The sequence below is a fragment of the Papaver somniferum genome, chromosome 11 (genome assembly GCF_003573695.1).
Source record: "Papaver somniferum cultivar HN1 chromosome 11, ASM357369v1, whole genome shotgun sequence".
NCBI classification, from domain to species: Eukaryota; Viridiplantae; Streptophyta; class Magnoliopsida; order Ranunculales; family Papaveraceae; genus Papaver; species Papaver somniferum.
In genome coordinates, this window is record NC_039368.1 from 97,465,421 (window position 1) to 97,486,653 (window position 21,233).

Below are 21,233 nucleotides of genomic sequence, written 5' to 3' on the forward strand. Positions count from 1 at the left end.
CTAAAAGCATGGGACGCTTTCACTCCCCTCAATCAGGTTATTTCTGATTTCAACACCATCATTGTCGAAGTTTTACGAGCCACAGGAATTTCTCAACATGAAGTCGTACATGTGCATCGAAGACTCCAAAAGCACGCCGCAAAGATACATTCACATATTCGGCATGCCATCGTATCTAACATAAGTATAACTGGAGACTGCTCACTGCATCCCATTCCATACGATAGTCAAAGATTCAGAAGATGGTTCGAAGGATGTCACTTGGAACAAATTCCTTGAAGGCTTGATAGCAACACATCGGCAATGAAACGTCTCCCAACTCATCTATTTCATCCAGTGGCTCCGGAAGATTTCGACCATACAAGCACCCACAACATATTGTCATCGCGATCAGAATGTCCAGGCACTGAACAACCTAAAACCAAGGATGGACCGACAACGCGACCACATTCATCCGTCCCAAGAATGCAAAGGAGTTTGGTAAATTTTGGAATCCATTAGAGAGATATTGCAGACGAAAGCACGGATCCGAACGAAGTTTCCAGAGTTTGCACAGAATAAGGTTTTCTTCTTGCTCCAAGAACGGTAATAGACGACTAGGCGCGACTATGCTACCTCGGGCCCGCAACATCCCTCCTGAATTCTTCCTGAGTTTCACTGTCGGGCCGTTTTCACCTCCTAAACGAGCTCAAAACCTAAATATTCCCTCATGACTTGCCGTTTTGATTTTGTCCTTGTCTGTCACCATCTTATGCTTACCTCGCAACAAAGCCCATGTTCCGAGCTAAGCAGGGGACTTAATGTTGATGGTAGTTTTTAGCTCAGGGTTAAAATCGAAAACCTTAGTAGTGACGTCACACTTGAGTAATAATATCGTCACTAGCACATTTATTGAACCATTCAACATGTCTGCGTAAAATTACCGGGGTACCTTTTTTATGTATATGACATGCTCCACGGCAGAGCCCTCGGTACCAACTGGCATCATCTCTACACATGCCAGCCACGCATGCTAACCAAACGTGCCAATGGCATGCTATTCCAGCCACATCTCCGCGCTAAAGGCATGCCAACCATGCCAGCTGCACCACCGTGCCAATGGCATGCTATGCCAGCCACATCCCCGCGCCAAAGGCATGCCGACAATGCCAGCCACATCATCGTGCTAATGGCATGCCATGCCAGCCACATCTCCGCTCCAAATGCATGCCAACCATGCCAGCCGCATCATCGTGCCAATGGAATGCCATTCCAGCCACATCTCCGCGCAAAAGGCATGCCAACCATGCCAGACGCATCATCGTTCCAATGGCATGCCATGTCAGCCACATCTCCGCGCCAAAGGCATGCCAACCATGCCAGCTGCACCACCGTGCCAATGGTCTGCCATGCCAGCCACATATCTGCGCCAAATACATGCCAACCATTCCAGACACATCTTCGTGCCAAAGGCATGCCGGCCATTCCAGCCACATCTCCGCGCCAAAGCCATACCAACCATGCCAGCCACACCATAGTGCCAATGGCATGCTATGCCAGCCACATCTACGCGCCAAAGCCATGCTGGCCATGCCTCCACGCCGCTGGCTACCAAAATGAAGGGCTTCAACAATCAACGGCCACCCTTCCTTCTGAGATGCAAATCTCAGCCGTCCAAGTTCGCCACCAAACGTGTGGCAACTTTTGGCCCAATGCCAAGCTCTAATTTTGTCCGCGCCTAAACAATGCCAACACCCTAATTTTGGTCGCGCCTAAAACTATGCCAAAATCCTAGCTTGGCCGCGCCTAAACCATGCCAAAGCCATACCGGCCATGCCTCCATGTCGTTGGCTGCCAAAACTAAGGGTTACAACAATCAACGACCACCCTTCCTTCTGAGACGCAAATCTCAGCCGTCCAAGTTTGCCACCAAACGTGTGGCAACTTTTGGCCCAATGCCAAGCCCTAATTTTGCCCGCGCCTAAACTATGCCAAAATCCTAATTTTGGTTGCGCCAAAAACTATGTCAAAATCCTAGCTTGGCCGCGCCTAAACCATGCCAAAGCCATGTCGGTCATGCCTCCATGTCGCTGGATGCCAAAACGAAGGGTTGCAACAATCAACGACCACCCTTCCTTCTGAGACGCAAATCTCAGTCGCCCAAGTTCGACACCAAACGCGTGGCAACTTTTGGCCCAATGCCAAGCCCTAATTTTGGCCGCGCCTAAACTACGCCAAAACCCTAATTTTAGCCGCGCCTAAAACTATGCCAAAATCCTAGCTTGGTCGCGCCTAAACAATGCCAAAGCCATGTCGACATGCCTTCATGCCGCTGGCTGCCAAACGAAGGGTTAAAACAATCAATGGCCACCCTTCCTTCTGAGATGCAAATCTCAGCCGTCCAAGTTCGCCACCAAACGCGTGGAAACTTTTGGCCCAATGCCAAGCCCTTATTTTGGCCGCGCATAAACTATGCCAAAACCCTAATTTTGGCCGCGCCTAAAACTATGCCAAAATCCTAGCTTGGACGCACCTAAACCATGCCTCCATGTCGCTGGCTGCCAAACGAAGGGTTGCAACAATCAACGGCCACCCTTCCTTCTAAGATGCAAATCTCAGCCGTCCAAGTTCGCCACCAAACGCGTGGAAATTTTTGGACCAATGCCAAGCCCTAATTTTGGCCGCGCCTAAACTATACCAAAATCCTAGCTTGGCCGCGCCTAAACCATGCCAAAGCCATGACGACCGTGCCTGCATGTCGTTGGCTGCCAAACGGAAGGTTGCAAAAATCAACGAATATGCTTCCTCCTGAGATGCATATCTCAGCCGTACAAACTTGCCACCGAACGACTCGTGGTAATCTCTTGGCTACGGTGCCAACTCTTGGCCACGGTTCCAAATCCCTAATTCGGCCTCGCCAAAGCCATGCCTCCATGCCGCTGGCTGCCAAACGGAATGTTGCAACAATCAACGGCTATCCTTCCTCCTGAGATGCAGATCTCAGCCGTACAAACTTTCCACCAAACGACTTGTGGCAATCTCTTGGCTACAGTGCCAACTCTTTGCCACGGTGCCAAAACCCTAATTTGGCCACGTCAGAGCCATGCCTACATGCCGCTGGCCTCCAAACGGAAGGTGGCAACATTCAACGGATATCCTTCCTCTTGAGATAGAGATCTTAGCTGTACAAACTTTCCACCAAATGACTTGTGGCAACCTTTGGCTAAGCTGACAACTCCTTGGCCATGGAACATACTTAGCTATGCCAATTCTTTGGTCACGACACCAAACCCTAATTAGACACGCCAAGTGCATGCGCAAGCCATGCCAGCACCGTGACCACGCCACTGGCTACCAACGGAAGGTAACCACAATCAACGGCTAACCTTCCTCTCAAGATGCGAAATCTCGGCCGTCAAAAGTCACTACCGAACCGTAAATCCTCTCAATCTTAACTTGTGAAACAATAGAAACATGCTACACATTTTCCACGAAAACGCCTGAGACATCAAAACATGTCAGAAACTGGGGGATGCTCATCAGGGTATTGGTCTGGCGGTTTACAGCGTGCGGTGTACACTACGCCCGTTATAAGAAAGTGTCATAAGAGTGAGGCATTTAGTACGTACAGGAAGTAACGGTGAAAAGTTTCCTTCATTATGGAAACATCAATTCCAGGCGTTACCCGTTACCGCTTTCTTCCATTTACTCAACTGTTTCCACTTCTTACGAGACCAGGGTACGTTTTTGTTGCGACTTGTATAAATAGGCCTCACCTATTTCCACCAAGACAGAAGTTTTTGGTCAGGAGAATACAACACTCAGAAATCACTTGGTATATTTCCCATTTGTTAGCTTTCCACTTTCTGATACAAGTCGTCAAACAACTACTCTTCCCGAATCAACTATTATGGGCTCAACACTCTCTTCGCTTCCTTCCCTAGACCAACCCTTCTCCTTCACTTTGTGACCGAAGCAAGTCTGGAACGGCCATTTCTTGGTTTAAGACGGATTTGTATAGATTGATCTCTTGAATCAAATTACTCCCTTGCAGTACATTGTTTAGGGTTTAGACTTGTTTCTCACCCACACACTCGAAATTACCAAAATCAGCAGAACTGTTTTCACCCTCAAACAACTTCGTAATCAAATATTCTTCCTTGATACTTTGATAATACTAATGCGACTTGAAAGTAACGAGGGGGATGGAAACAAGTCAAGACAGTATCACTAACCTCAAGTGAAAGGATGATGTCTTCATTATAGTTAATACGTCTTCATGTTCTTCAAGTCATCAAGGTAATACTTGTATGTCTCAACATTCCTAAACTTTCTAGTCTAACCTAAATGAAGTTGACTCTAGTAACCTTAATCAAGCGACTTTAATTGAGTTTTGATACTGAAATATGACAACCAAACTTGACATACCAACGCTTGGTGGGGTCAACAGACCAATGCTCTAACATTCTTTTTAGCCGCGGCTGATTCCGATGTATACTTCTTCCAGAAAAACTTATTTTACTCAAACACTCTATTTTGACGATATGTGAATTCCCAATAATAACTTTCACTTAAGAACCAAAGTACTCAATATTTTGTGAGTCGTAAAAATTGAGCTAGAATTAGAAATTTGGGTGAAAATGGAAAATCCTTAAATATGAAAATGAGAAACATAGTAAACATAATTCCTCGTGTAGATTGGGATTTGTTTTTGGGGAACATTATCTATATACCCCTATTATGAGGCCTTGCACAAATACCCTTATGAACTTCACAAATACCCCTAAGAATAATACATTACTAAAATACCCTCTTTTGTATAGTGTATATACAAAACCACCAACCACTATTCAAAAAAAAACACTACCTCTATTGCCCACCACCGCTGTCCACCGCCAACCACCACCACCACTGTGCACCGCCGCCCACCACCACCACCAACCACCACCGCCAACCACCAACCACCACCACCACTGTCCACCATCGCCAACCACCACCACTATTAACCAACACCACCAACCACCACCGACACTAACCAACACCACCATTGTCCACTACCACCGCCACCAATGACACCACCTATCGCCGCCGCCAACCACCATCGCCGCCAACGACCACCACCACCATGTGCAGTCAACTTGTTGAAGTTGTGTCCATATCGGAGGAAACTAGCTCAAGTTGTCTCCAAAAGTGGAGGCAACTAGCTCAAGTTGTCTCTAATAAATAGTGTATAGGAACAAGTTGCAAAATAAAATGGAGCCAACTAACTCAAGTTGTCTTCGAATCTGAGGCAACTAACCCAAGTTGTCTTCAAAAGTGAATGCAACTGGCACAAAGTTGTCTTCAAAAGTGAAAGAAACTAGCCCAAGTTGTCTCTAAATATGGAGGCAACCAGCACAAGTTGTCTTCAGATATGGAGGAAACTATCACAAGTTGCCTCCAAAAATAAAAATTATACACAAATGAGGGAACCTAGTGTGAGTCGAACACACATCTTTTGACATATAGTCAGTTGTGCTACCATTGCACCACAGATTCGTCAATACAAAACAACGTATTAAAATCACATACCAGCCTCTCCCGCTTCATATCTCTTTACTGCATTAGCACATCTTCGATTGAAAACCCAGTAAGAATACTCACATACTCGCCATACCATCAGTGCTCAACCAACAATTCAAACCACCACCAGACAACACCACATCCTCCATCTCTGCTACTACAACTCTACTTGCAACAACTTCATGACCACAACCATATATGCACACTTGCAACATAAGCCAACAGCTGCAGTCATTTCCATGCCCTTATTCAAACGCCATCAGTAACAAACGACTACCTGCAACTGCAAACAAACGACTACTTTAGCTACACTCCACGGTCCACCTGCAAAACGCATCTTCTCAATTGCAGCTACAACCATCTCATACTCGCAAACATTTTAACCCAACCTGCAAGGCTATCTTGCATTTCCCGCAATCCGATTCCATCCATCACTTCAACAATAGCACCATAACACTCTTTGTATTGTAATCGTTCATCTACACCTGAATTTGAGATGACACCAGTAAATTCTCTCAATTTCATACTAACCAATCACACAAACTCCTCTTCAAACACTATCAGTTCCACAATAACCCAAATTTTCAACAAATTCAATCATAACAGATTCATCTCTTAACTCCAGTTCTCTTCCTCAACAAACCAACCATCAATTCAAACCACTACCAGATAACACCACCTCTTACAACTCTGAAATCATCAACAACAAATCAACTTCAGCTCAAGCAAAACATTATACCCTAACATACATCTACCAGTCATTCCATTGCTACCACACTCTCAAGCTTCTCTTGCATTCACAGTCATCAACATATCCACATTCAAATTCATGCCTTTCACTTCCTATTAGCAGCAACTCGTCATCTTCTAAATCTCCAACTAATCCATCCACTAACAGAATAGATGACATCAAGAAAACAATTTCAGTCCATAATACAGTCATTATTACCAAATGTATTTCCTTCTTTGGTTCTTTATAAACTCGTCTCACACTATTAATCATCTTTTCAAACTTCATCAAACCCCGACTTCAACAGACTCCCATATAGTTATTTCATTTTTACTTCAACTTAATCCCTGAATCCATTCAACTCAATCCCTAACTCCACACCATTGCACCACAGATTCGAATCAAACACCACCACCAGTATGTACTGAAAAATAATGTACCAATAACACCATCAGTAGCTTCAAACCCCTAACCCTAGCTTCATCGATTTAACCACCACCACTAGAAATTAATTTAGATAAATGGAATACAAAATTGGAACCTAAATCTCTCTCTCAGACTCCCAAATCTAAATCAAATATTGATCTTAATCAAATATGCAACCCAATTTTTTAGTTTTTACAAATTTCAAAACCTAAACCTAAAAATTGAACCTTACCAGTTTCATAATCAACAAATTTCGATCTCAAATAACTGAATCCGAATCTTTAACTAAAAACCCACCCTAAATCTGAATCTCAACTCGAAATTACTAAATCTAAAATTATAAATCAAACTGATCTCTGAAACTGTTTTGAAATCGAACACAAATCATGGAAAATCTGCTGATACTAGTGGCGGACGTAACAGAGGTGGTGGTGCTGGTGATATATCTTGATGTTGGTAGGGGGCGATGAAAATGATGGTGGTGGGGGCGATGAGTTTTTTTTCTTCTTCCGTTAAACGAAATGAAGAAGAACGAAGTAAGAGATGCTAAATAAGGAATTATGATTATTATGTTTTTAAAGAAAATTTCAATTATGCCATTAGGGGTATTTGTAAAGACTCATAAGGGTATTTGTGATGGACTCATGGATAGTAGGGGCATAAATAACATTCCCACTTGTTTTTACTCTTCAAATTTTCATACTTTTGAAACAACACTTTAAGAAGATTCTCAAAGCTATGAAACATGGATACTTCAACATTGATGACGTATCCTTATCGGATACTCTATCTGAGGTATCCCTTTTTTTTACAAAAATGGTAGGAGATAATTGGGGATACTTTTTAGATATTTTAAGAAAGGATACTTTCTTTAGTTTGATATATATTTATACACACAATTTAAATATTTTAAAATCTCGCCATGCTTTTGTTCTCAATATAATATAGATATTTATATCGATCATATAATTCTTTAAACTACTAAACATAGTGATTAGTTATTAATTATAAAGAGACATGAAAATAAAAAATATAAGTCTGAAAAGCAAAAATTATATGAAGAGAAAATAAAATGTGGAATGTTAGTGGAGATTCATTTGATCCCCTTGATTGTATGGGAGTACTGAAGTTGCAATATTTTTTCGAAGTTACAAATTTTTTACTTGACGAGGTAGAACTAGAAGCATTAATGCTTATTGATAAATATAATATACTGATAACTTTGCAAGGTGTATTGAATTAGACAATTTTTGGTGTTCCAAATAATATTTATGAATATTTTATTATTTTATAATTTTTATCTCGGATATCTTTTTTATTAAATTGAATTAAAATATTTTTGATCAATAGATGTATACCACCGTATCCCGTACCCCTATTTTCTAAGATTTGACGAAACCGTGTATTTGTGTCGGTGCTTCATTAGGGTATAAGTGGCATCCGCAAAAGAGTGGTGAATAACACCCATGTAGGGAAACCAACACCTAAGCCTATATATGCACGAGGAAACTATATAACACTAAAGCGAATAAGAGATTATTCAGGAGTGGGAGGCTTCAAACCTCTAACCACAACTATGAAAGTTAGTCTGCCTTGCGGATTGACTAACCCAAATTATTTAATTTCTTCTAACATTATGAGTCTAATTATTTTTTTAATGAAATTCACTGTTTTTGGTACGAGATATTGATAATTAAGTTCAAGTACAAAAAACGCTCAATAATAGACATGCGCATCAAAAACGTTATAAGCAATTAAAATTAATTATAAGAAACAGTTTTAGACTAGTACCTTTCCTTTTATCTATATGAGTTTTTATATAAATAAGAACAACACAGTCCATTTTAATATCAAACAGTTGAGATATTCCAAATAAAAGAAGGAGCAAAGGAGGGTGATGGTAAACCTGTTGGAAGCTATGAGCCCCTTGTTGAATGCCATAGTACCCAGCAAAGAAGAAAACATGTGAACGGCGGTTTTAATATAGTTTGTTTCCTTCTTTAAAGAGAATTTTTGAAAACTAAATTAAAATGATAGCAAATGCACCAACCACCTCAGACTTATTATCGATACCTAGGGAAATGTCTATTGCAAGTTTCAAAACCAAAATTTTTAAAGCTAGTTGGGAGGTTTTACGCAAATATATATAAAAAATTTTGAAAAATGTTATTCTACGAAGTGAACACTAACCAAAGACTAAAAACTTTATATGAAAAATATGTAAATACTTCCCACACTTAAACTTTACATTGTCCTCAATGTAATTGACTCATCCAAAGTACAATTCAAGGTAGGAAATCCCTGAAATGATATGAAAGACTAATTTATTTATTTTAAATAGATAGAAATACAAAACCAATGGGTTGTATCACATTCAAAGCTTAGTTTTACGTCCTTAGTCCGACCTTTTGGTTATCACCCATACACCAACAATCCGAAAACCTGAGGATCAATCCAAACAACAATCTGCAATTCGAATAACAACTTCACAAAATTATTAGCATAAGATAAAACTATAGATGGAAGTTACCCTCATACATAGTTCTTTTAACACTTGGAAATGTATAAAGAACATATAATTCGGGAACTTCAATGGGTTCCTCCTCGGTAACCTTCACATTATTAAAATCAAGCATCTTTAATGGTGGATACTTAGAAGCAAAATAATTCATTAAAATTTTGGAAGCACACAACTCCAATCCTAAGTGAGGTAATTGGGTTAACAACTATTTGAGAAAATTATGCAAATGATTACAAAAACCTTTCATTATCTCTTGTAGTACGGGATCCTCATTTTTCTTGCTCCAATGAATTATTTACCTCATATACATTATGGTCCTTTATCAAACTTTTCTACCAGTCTTCATCAGTTTCTACCATAAGAAAAATTTCAGCATCGTCATTATCATTATAATCCTTGACAAGCTTAATTGGGTTACCCACGATATTACTCAATTCAGTTTTATTCTCAAATAAAGGTCTTCTATACTCATCGTCACCGATATCATACTTCCCTTTTGAATCTCCATCGACCTTATATTCTTTAGTAGCAAAATATCATTTGACTTCCATACACATAGTCCTACTAATTTCTTGGAGAATTTCTTCCAGCACCCCGTCATATTCCAGTTGATGTAATTTTTTCCAAGAGAATTTCTTCCAGATCCAATGAGTTAGCTCGAATCGGCATGCCAACTTTGAGACCTTAAAATCCAAGATTTTTGTATGGAAAAGTGTAACTTCTAGCATGATCTAGTAAACCGTTCCGTCATTGGAACAAAAACATACAGAAAATCTGGGCCAATAATTGTGTTGTAGATCGTTTTGTTTCACTTCGGTTTTTTTACTTATAACTTCTTCATCCGAATTTAGAATGATCTTTTTTTGTGTCCGCTTTGTATCCTCATGGATTTGAAATAGTAGACTTTAGTCTTTGGTCCTTCCTTCATTAGTAGTACTTCTCTTGGTTGTTCTCCCGACAAAGACTACAAAATAGAAAACAAACATAATAACAAGTATATGCAAAAATAATAGTTAATATAAGCATGGATTTGACACTAGGACGGTACATCCCGAAGCACATTACTACCCATTAGCAGCATTGGGAAGTTAAAGCTAAAGCGAAAAAAGATTAAATAAATAAAATAATTGTTTTCATGTTGTATCTAGATTTTATTGAATTTAGCGAGACAAAACCAGTGGTCCAGGGTATACAGCATAAAAATGTCTCGAACCAAAGAAAAATAACATCGAAGGGATCCGTCTTACCACCGATTCTATAAATTGTATTCTACTATATCTAAAAATCATTTTGTAGAATGAATACTTAAACCCAAATCATCAACATAAAACCCAATTCATCAACATAAATAGTGAAGTATTACATTAGAATACCATTCTAAAGTGACAAGTTATATCATATATAGCAAGAAGCAAAATAAGTTGGTTTAGGAGAATCAAGTTGGTGCCCACTAAGACGCCCCCTTTTAAGCACAAAGTAAGGTCCTTCAAGGGGTTGTAGCAACAGCTTCAGTAGCTTCTGGTTCGGCTTTAGCAGGTGCCTCTTCCTCCCAAAAGGCAGTCTTTTTTCCCGTCTTAGCAACTGTCTGAAGAACAACGTCTGGTGCCAAGTTGGTTTTCACTGTCACTTTCTGCTGCTCCATATCAATGTCATACGACTCCACACCTGCAAAATGCACATCAGTACTTAATAACCAACAACACTACCAGCGGTATTTCAACCAGTAAGCCATAGCCACAAACATTCACTTCATAACGCTACCAGCGGTATTTTAACCAGTAAGCCATAGCCACAAATGTTCACTTCACACAATAAGGTTAACGATTCCTAGCTTAAGTACAGAATCGAACAATCATCTTGCCTTATGCTACAAAGCAAGACATTTTAAATTTAAACTCTTAGATGAACTGCTATGTTTTTCCAGCTCAATCTCACTTAATTTTTCCAAAACAGGAGAATTTTTCGAAAAAATAGTCCTTAAAAGATACTATCATCTTGTAATTTCGAGATTATCTCGTCACAAAAATATAGCCACCGGTCCATCTCCAAGACAAAGAAATTCCTATTCAGAAGGCCGAATAAAGTACATGTTATGCAAGTTTTGTACAGACAAATTGCATGGAAAACGTTCTTGCATAATGCCCAATTCAGAATTTCAGGACGAGGGTTTCAGATACTGTAGTTGACATGCACAAAACTACTCCTTCCCTTCGCAATCACACAACAGGCACAAAACCATAGATGCATCTTGATGGTGAATTAAGAAACCTTTGCACACTTCTCTCCAACCACTAGCACACCGCATGTGTATCAATCGAAAACAACAACAATTCACACACAATAAAAGATATACCATGGAATCATCTCTGACATGCTTCAGTTTTCTTTATTGGAAAATACTCTCTCTTCTAAGCCCTATTGTTCCAGAACATTCTTAGTTATAAGAAAATTCAGTTTAATTCACATGGAGCACTGTTGTTCATTCTCATAGTCATAGGTGAAGAAATAGAATCAATACCTTGAGTTTTGTCTAGAACTCTTTTCACTGCCCCAGAGCAGCCTCCACATGACATAGCCACCTTAAGTACCACTGTCTGCAAGTGAGAAAATAGAGTGAGTTAGGCATTTACACCAAAGTTCTCCACAACTTCAAGATTTCAAGTTTGATCAGTATTAGAGGAGTTTCATATATATGATACTGGCGTGTGAGAGAGAGTTTAACTCCCCATGACTTTAACAGGTCTACTTTATAAAGGACCGCGCAGCAAACCAGAGCCATAGAGTATGGATTCTATTGTCCACAGGTCCCAAGCCCTGGATTGCACTGTAGTTCACAACATCACATAACATGACTCATCTCTTGTTCTAGTTCTCGTGCTCTCATTGTTTGAAGCTATATGTGTAATTTAATCAAGGCATAAAAATTCCAGATGATTCTTTCAATTTATCGTAATCCAATAGGAAATGAAAAATTATGGGGAGCTCAACAAAGTGATCATGAATTAGGTGTGAGATAAATTAAAACTATCAAATTTAGACAAACAAATTAAAGAAGATATTAAAGCTAATCCAATAACCATGACCAAATCAGGTACCAATCAACTCAATTCACCAAACCCTAACAGAAAACTAAAAGCAAAGGAATTGAGAAAGAGTGTTGGCAGAAACCAATAATACCTCAGCCATTGCGATCGAGGGAAGGAATTAGGAGATAAAGAGATAGAGAGATGACGCGATTATAATTGATATATTTTTGCTAGCCTCGAGGTTCGGTATTTAAAAGGAGACGCAGATCTGACCGGCAAATATATTCTCACCCACCGTGTTTGCTTGACAATGACGCAATAACAGTTTTATTACACCAAAAATTCGTTATATTTCCATGGATATCAAAAAAAGTAAATTAGGGAAAATTTGCGAAATATGTCGGAATTTAGTTCAGAATTTAATTAATAAATTAGGGAAATTGTTGTGACACAGTGACATATGTCCGAACTTGATTTAGATTTTAATTTTTGTGACATATTAGGTCAGACCCAATCAGATTATATGCTAAAATCAGATTTTTGTGACATATACGTTCGCAAGTTTTTCTCTTAGAAAAGGAGGCCTCGAGTTGCTCTTATCCCATCTCACATAATTTAAAGCAATATTCTACTGCCGTATTTTTGTGATATGTCGACATAATTACTGATATTATGTCACTTGTTATATTTTAGAATCGTTGATATTTTCTAAATGTAGATGAACTATGAGACGTGGGATGTTCTTAGAAGGATGTGTGTTTGGTCGCCGTGTATAGAGTTGGAAGTTTACCTTTTATGTTATGCTTTTCCTTCTTTCTTTTAATTTTTTTTTTCTACTGGCTTTTCAAGTAGGTTTGTTCATTTGTTGTACGACGTTTCGAGCAGTACAATTGTGGAGTACAGATTCCACAGAATACTTGGATTCAAGGAAAATGTATCTTGTGGTGATTATTCCTGCAACCGATTGGATATGACCTACACTTAAAAGCAAGAAGTTGTAGATCACACTACATATAAAAAAACAGGCACAAATCATTTTTCACATTTATTAACCTGGCTTGGTTTGATTGGGGTATACCCAGATTAATTGGATATATTCAATTTTAAGGGGACTCTTTCTAAGGGTTTTAGAGGGAATTCTAATGGGTAAGTTACAAAACTACCCTTACCCTTTAAAAACCTATTATCCTAAATCAGTTTTAATCTTTTCATTTCATCTTCTTCTTCTCTTCTTCTTCTCCTCCACAACCATACCGGCTCCATCACCCCCACCACAATCAAAACTCGTCGATTAATTCATTGAGATCGTCGATTCGAAAACTCCGATTAATCTTCATCAATGGATCCACAACGGCGGAAGGGAACTCGTATGAAAGACGCTAATCGAAAATCTAATGAGTATAACCCTGGAATTGCAAGTTTGGTTCAAAAGAAAGTGAAGAAAAAAACCGTCGAAGAATGAGAATTCACAGCCGCTGAAACACGAGAAATGGTGCGCTTAAGGAAGTAAGGGCTTACTTAAACTCACTCTAGTACTTCTATTTGATGTTTGCATGTCAAATTAGGTCAGAAAAATCGATTCTTTGGTTTTCAGTTATTATCACCGGCAAGGTATTATGTTATCGACCTTGCTGGATTTTCATAGTTAGGGTTTGGCCGGCAGGCTCTTTGGTTGAAGAACCGGTTGTTGAATACCTGTAACTGGTACTTGCAGGGCCGGCAAGTTATTCAACCTCAGACCCTGCCGGCGACAGTTTTTTTTTAGCCGGGTTGGTTATAATTTTTTACCTTGTCGGCTGTATTTCAAGTTTTTTTGTGTCTCCTGATACCTTGAATTTTTAAAACCGGAATGGTATTTGGATAAAACCATGCAGGTTGTTTGTCAGCCGGCAATGTATGGGTAATGGACCTTGCCGACCTGTAATGTGGAAAATCCTTGTATCTCCCGTGTTCATATTTGTTATAAACCGACAGGTTATTTGAATGATACCCTGTCGGCTATAGTTTGGCCGGCATATATGTTTTAGTCGACCCTTCCGGCCATTGTTCCGCCGGATTGGTTATATTTGTCGACCCTGCCGACCTGTAATTTTTTTTTTAAATTTTTCTTGTTCAGGTTGGAAAAGGAAAAGAAGAAAGCTATGAAAGCTCTTAGTCCTCCTTCAATACCTCCTCGTGTTGGTGATAAATTCTTGACTTTAACACATCGAGGGGCATACGTTGTTCCGGGAACGCTCAAGATCCGTGTACCGAATGATTCTCAACCACCATCGGAACCCAGTGATTCAGACGATACTCCATATGAAGACCAATCAATTCCATCTGGTAGAAGAGCTGATGATGATGATGTTGATGAAGGAACTCCGGCTGCTGGAGAAGGTAACAATGATGATGATGATGGTGATCAAGACATGCCTGATGTTGGAGGAGGTAATGATGATGATGATGATGATGATGATGATGGTATTGGAGATAAAGGTAAGAACATCCAAGATGAAATTGTTGAAGAGGAAGAGGAGCAAGAAGAAGAAGAAGAAGAAGAAGAAGGTGATGGAGAACAAACTGAAGCCAATGTTGAAGAAACCCAAGCTTCAACTTAAATCGGAAAAAAGAAGAGGGTGATCACTAAACCAGCTAATTCCCACATGTCTGCCCTTCACTTGATGGTTACACTGAAAAAAGGTGAGCGTCCAAGGGGGACCCCAAAAGATGGTGGAGAAGTTCTTTTTGAATACAAAGACTCTTGGGCATATGTACGATCCATAATATTATCGTAAGTACTCTCAATCCGTCTTTGTTTTTTATTCAAGTGTGTATTTATCTTAAATTTGCGCCAAGTGTTTGTATTTATTTTCATTTTGTTTTTTTGGTATATAGGATCGCAGGCATGCCGTCCGTCTCTTGAGGCGCCAAGCTTCATGTTCAGTGACTAAGACTTGGGATCTTTGATCTAGAATGTGAGGAGGTGAAAGTGATTTTCAAGAACTCCGGGTTGTGGCCTGCGGTGGAGGTTTCGAATATTGAGCATGATAGAGTCACCGTATTTGCATTCTGTGAGAGGTTCTATGGAGAGACTGATACAATGTTGTTCCCATTCGGTGAGATGGCGATAATTTCCAATGATGCTCCTCAAATTCTAGGCCTCGAGGTTGAGGGAAAAGCAGTGTGTGAGGGATTCAATTATGATTTTTCTTTCAAGGATATTTACAAATTGAGCCAGAAAATGTCCACTGGAGTCACCTAGGGGTTCAAATGCTTGATGCACATGCTAAGTGCATTCGTTTTTCCATCGACAAGGAGTTGTATTTCATGTTTCGATCAATGTAGTAACCAAACTTGCATGAATAAAGTGAATTACATCTTCCCATATTCTGTTTTCTGTTTGGTATAAGTATATACCGGCAAGGTTAGAAATCCTTAGCATGCCGACCACAGGTCAGCCGACAGTGTTAAAAATTATGTGCATGCCGACCATATGATAGCCGGCATTGTAAGAAATATTTACATGCCGGCTATCATATGGCCCAAGATAGTCGGCGTGTTCTTCATCCGAGGACCATGCCGACCCTTCTTAGTCCGCAGCTTATTCAAAGTAGACCTTGCCGGCTACCACCGGTCGGCACCTTATTCAAACCTCAACTTTGCCGACCTTGTGCATTTTCAAAACCAAATTTTTTGATCGAAATCGAAATCATAAGACAGATGAAAGGTTTAATCTATTGAATTCATAATTAAAAAATTTTAATCTAAACTCGATTAATTAACCTAATCAGAATTTTTAGTGTTAATTACACAAGGGCATATAAGCTATTTAGAAAATACAAGGTTAAGGGGTGACTTGGTTTTACTTCAAAATGACCAAATTTTGTCTCATTAGGTATACCTCAATTAATTTGGGTATACCCCAATCAAGCCAGGTTTATTAAATGTGTACTTTAACCTGGTCGAATTGGGGTATGCCCGGATTAATTTGGTATACCAAATGTGACAAAATAAGGTCATCTTGAAGTAAAATACAGTATCCCTTAGCTATGCATTTACAAAGAAAAGGCTAATCTATCCTTGCTTAATTAACAATAATAAATGTGACTAGGTTAATTAATTTAATTAGTTAACTAGTTGATTAAAATTAGGTTTTATTTAGATTGAACTCATGGATTAGGTGGTTATATTTTTGAGATTTTTTTTTTTGTTTGAGAAATCTATTTGTAATGGAAATGAAACCGTACTACCTAAACACTTATAAATATGGGACTGTACAGCTGCCGGGTGATTTCATACTCAAAAAGACCGAAGGAACCAACATTTTCAGTTCTGAAAGTATGAAAATATCGCAAGGTCGACAAATTTAGAAGATAACGACCACAAATAGTCGGCGGGGTAGTAAAAAAATCATTATACCGACTATATGTTTTTTGACCCACAGGAAAGGTGTTACGAATGAATAATTAGTCGGCAAGGAATTATCATAACGTTCCGACTAAACTATAGTTGTCAAGGTAGAGAATTACAAACATGACGACCTTAATTACTGCAACATTACTCGGCAAGGTATAAGAATGAATACCGTGACGACCCTGTAAATATTACTTTCTGAAACAAAACTCTTTGAAAAGTCATCATGTCATTCATCATACAACCTTGACGATTAAAAATAAATATGAAAATTCGTCATGCTCGACCACAAAAACACCATGACGACTTTGTAACTGCAATTCAACAGTTTCAAATTTTCTGATCTAGTTTGTCATTCAAATAACAAAAAAAAAATACTAGAAAGAGTTTGAAAAGATTGATCGAATATAAAAAAAAAAAATCATGTTATTAGGAGGGAATGAACGGATTTAAGGAGGGAAAGAAATAGGCTACATACATGTCAATGTTTGGTCAATGAAAATTCCAACGAAAATAAACAAACATTTAGAATATACCAGCATTACCCTTAACAAGTTCACTATCGTTAATCACTCATCTCTTCCTAAGACTCCATGATTGTTTATCATCTTCGCTTAAAAACTGTAGCTTTTTCATAAAAACGATTGATTAGTGATTGAACAACATGTTTTGTTTATCGAAATAGTCCAAAAGTGTGATTATTATTTCCAGAAATCATGGATATATCTATCCACTTGAAGAATGTTATTGGTCTCTTAGTTTGTCCGGTTGTGAACAACTACAGGAATCCCCGCATCCTGCAGGTACATCATGAATCTCCATAAAAGGATATGTATTGTTATGTATTATGTAACACCCTCTTCCACTGCTCTAATCAAGTTCATTAGCATGGCTTTACTATTAGATGACTGTTGCTACACGGGGTCTAATGAGGCCCATCTGCAACCACCATCGAAATTTTGTATTAAATTTTCCACTCGTAAGGTTAGATTAACGTTTTGATAGGAACATCTTTTAAGTTCGGCGTTGAACAAATTTGATTGGAAACTCATTATTTTGATATTGTTTTTAGTCATTAAACACAATGTTCATATGTCCAGATGCGTACGGAAGATTAATTTTCTACAGTATATGAGAAACTGAAATGTGAAGAGGAACGACTAGATTACGAGAAGAGTAGCTTTCTCACTTGATTTCTTAAAAAAATTAGGCTTAAGTTTAAGGATGTTATGGACATTTTAACACTTTTTCAAACGGTCAATCCCTCCTCTAGGTTTTTTGTTCCCTCCTCAAATCCATTTTTTCCTCCTATTAACAGGACTCAGAAACAATAATGGGCGAAATCTTTTCATTTAAAAAAAATGAAATATATAGAATGAGAAAGGAATTGATCATTAGATTTATGATGAAGGAGAAGGGAAAAAAAAGGTTTTTATCTAAAACCAAAAAGGGATAGTTTTAATTATTATTTGGGGAATGGTAGTTGAGTAACTTTACACATATTAGACACTCCTTAGCCCACTACCTTGGTTGGGAACAAAAAATTAAACCTCAATTAATTTGGGTATTCCCCTATTTGGCCTGGTTCTTTAAGTCAACGAGAATCAAAGCAATTTTGTTCTTCTTTTTGCTTTTTTTTTAAATCTCATATAATTTTATTCATGATAAAATATAGATTACATGGACATCAAGAACATAAAAACCAAGTATTGAAATAGAATCAAAAGATACTAATAAAGAGTAATTATGAAGAGAAGTAACGAACTACCAAAAAGAGTATCAGGAAATCCGAAGATTGAAAGAATGTTTTTGGGATTATAATCCAACCATTTTGATAGTGTTTTTTCTTCTTGAAAAAGAGATCTTCTCATAAAACTATGAGATAATATACCCAAAGTCTTGAATCTTGATTACCACACTTGAACTTCCACTGAAAATCTCCATTGAAACCACAAAAAAATGTCATGGGAGCGCATAGAGAATCTCAAAAAAGAAGAAGACGTAAACAAAAAGGGAAAAACACCCACAAAAACATCATAAAAATCTCCTAAAAACAGTGGGGATTGAAACAAAAGCTTAAACAAAATCTAACCTAAACTACTAATTATCTAAAAGACAAGAAAAGTGAAAAAAAAAAAAAACCTGCTCAGATCTAGCCCAGAATGAGCTAGATCTGAGTAATAAGCTTTAATGGCAGTAGGGTTTTTTAGGTTTTGAGAAGTTACAGAAGAGAGAGAAATTTAGGGAGCTAGTAAATAAAACTAATATAGAACAAACTAAAATTCATTAAAATCGTTTGGGAATATATGTTCTGGAACGTAAATTCTAAAATGTTTCTATATGGCAATAAGTAATTCTTATAAGATTACAAATTAATTTTTGTTATTATAGTAGAGGCGAGATCTATTGACAACGTCCTATTTATAATATCTCACATGCTTTCTAATCCGTTGGATTGCAAGCCAGCAACGATGCAAATTTTCTAGATCGGTTTCTTCAAAATTATTAAGCATAATGGCCGACCTTGACCCATATTATCGTGTAATTTTTTCTACTTGTTAGAGCACTGCTCGGTCGAACTCGCAAGCGTTGCTATCTCAGACTTGTTTGTCAATGTTAGTGATCAAAACTATAAGTCATGATTTATAGTCTACTTATAGTGATGTCTCGGACTAGGATAGATTGTGTAGTTGAGCATTAGACTTCGCGGCGTTCATCAATTGAAGACGAAGAATTACTAAGGAAAGCTTGTGGAAATTCATCAAGAAAAAGGTATGTGGAGACTAAAACTCATCTATCACTTGGAAAGTCTATTTCTACTCTATCTCCTATATCGATTATGCACATTTAATATTTCGAGCTAAGTTTAACTCGCTTATATATTTCTCGAAATATGTGTTGGTAAGCTTTCGCTTCAAACAAGTTCATCTTATATTCTGGATGAAAGTCAAAAGATGATCATATGAAAATCTCCGAGTAATATCTTACATGGTTTGTGTAATACAATCATTTGGTGTAGACTTGGAATGTTTCGTTATGATTATTTCAATATCTTGAAAATTGCTTTGATGCTAATAATGTGTGAAAACGGCTATTGTCATCCTCTAAGAAAGTTTCAATGATTGAAATAAGAGTTTAGAACACTTAACCAACATTGGATTATAAGCATGTTGTGCAATCTTGCATAAATGTGATCCATGTTCGGGAACCATAGTATGCATACCCGTATGCGTACCTATTGGTTTGAGAAGTCTGGGAACCTAAGTGTGCATAACCGTATGCATATTGGCGTAAGGTTCATGTCCGGAAAACTATGTTGCGTTTGGAGGTATGCGTACCCGTTCGCATACTGGCGAAAACCAAACTTGATCCGGCTATTCAAGTATGCGTACCCGTTTACATACTTGAATGGTTAAAGTTATAAAATCGGTTGTAACATGAACAAATACATTTATATAACAAGGAATGCATTCTTTGCAAACCGTGACTCTAATGTTCATGAATTGATTCGAGTGAATGAAACCGATTTTGCTTCAATTGTGTTCTTGTATACTTCTATGAGAATATAGCAATTGAACAACTCTTTAACTAGTTTTATTTGAGTCATTTGAACTAGTTATGGTTAAGATGAATAAGGTTGATATGAGAGTGTTCATATAGCTAACCCCAGTTAACTACGGTTGAGCCAACATGGTGTACACGTTTAGGTACGGTTACATAAACCTAAATGAGGGTACATTTCATTTGTGTATAACAAGCTAAATTCGATCTAACGGTTGAAAGATATTAGCTTGAATCTAATCAATTTCATATAACGGTGAATATTGAATGTTTTGTTACCAGGGTAACTAAGATTGCAAACCCTGATTTGAAAACTATATAAAGGAGAACTGTAGCAACTCGTAAACCTAATACCCACACCTCATGTGTGATAGTAGTTGCGACTAGAGTCGATTCTACTTTAACCTTAGATTTTCCACGAATCCCTGTAGGTTAACGACATGAACAATTCATTGGGATTGTGAAGCCAGACCCAACTATTTTCTCTGTAGTTGCATGTTCTGACCTTACTTTTACTATCGTGGTTGAGTATTATCTTTTCTAAGATTTGCTTGAGATTTATCTCCGAGAGGTAAGATTAAAAGTAGTCACAAACATCTTCGTCTCATCGTTTGTGATTCCACAATATCTTGTTTCGTTAATCGATTAAGATTATTGTGAGGTGATTGATATTTATAGGCCGTTCTTCGGGAATATAAGTCACGCATATCAATTGATTCCTGTTCACCTTGATTAATCAAAAGACGGAACAAAACTCGTAAGTATTTCTGGGGGAGACATATTTATTTATTCCAATAGACTTTTATGTGTGAGACAGATTGTTTATCAAGTCTTCGACTTTGGGTCGTGGAAACTCTTGGTTGTGGGTGAGATCATCTAAGGGAATCAAGTGTGTAGAATCCTGCTGGGGTTTAGAGATGTAAGGAGCCCAACTTACCTTGATCGGTGTGAGATTGATTAGGGCTCAACTACATTCCAGTCTGAAGTTCATTGGTAGTAGGCTAGTGTCTGTAGCGGCTTAATACAATGTGGT

The 21,233-nt window shown here is 38.2% G+C and overlaps 1 protein-coding gene across 1 annotated transcript; it reads right to left on the reverse strand.

Annotated features, from left to right (window-relative positions):
• Nucleotides 1-10,464: 10,464 nt before the first annotated feature.
• On the reverse strand, nucleotides 10,465-12,591 carry LOC113322233 (copper transport protein ATX1-like). Its single transcript, XM_026570290.1, has 3 exons — nucleotides 12,396-12,591; nucleotides 11,737-11,812; nucleotides 10,465-10,883 (listed from the first exon to the last, which is right to left on the reverse strand). The coding sequence occupies exons 1-3, from the start codon at nucleotides 12,402-12,404 to the stop codon at nucleotides 10,705-10,707; spliced, it is 264 nt and encodes an 87-aa protein (XP_026426075.1). The 5' UTR covers nucleotides 12,405-12,591; the 3' UTR covers nucleotides 10,465-10,704.
• Nucleotides 12,592-21,233: the final 8,642 nt, after the last annotated feature.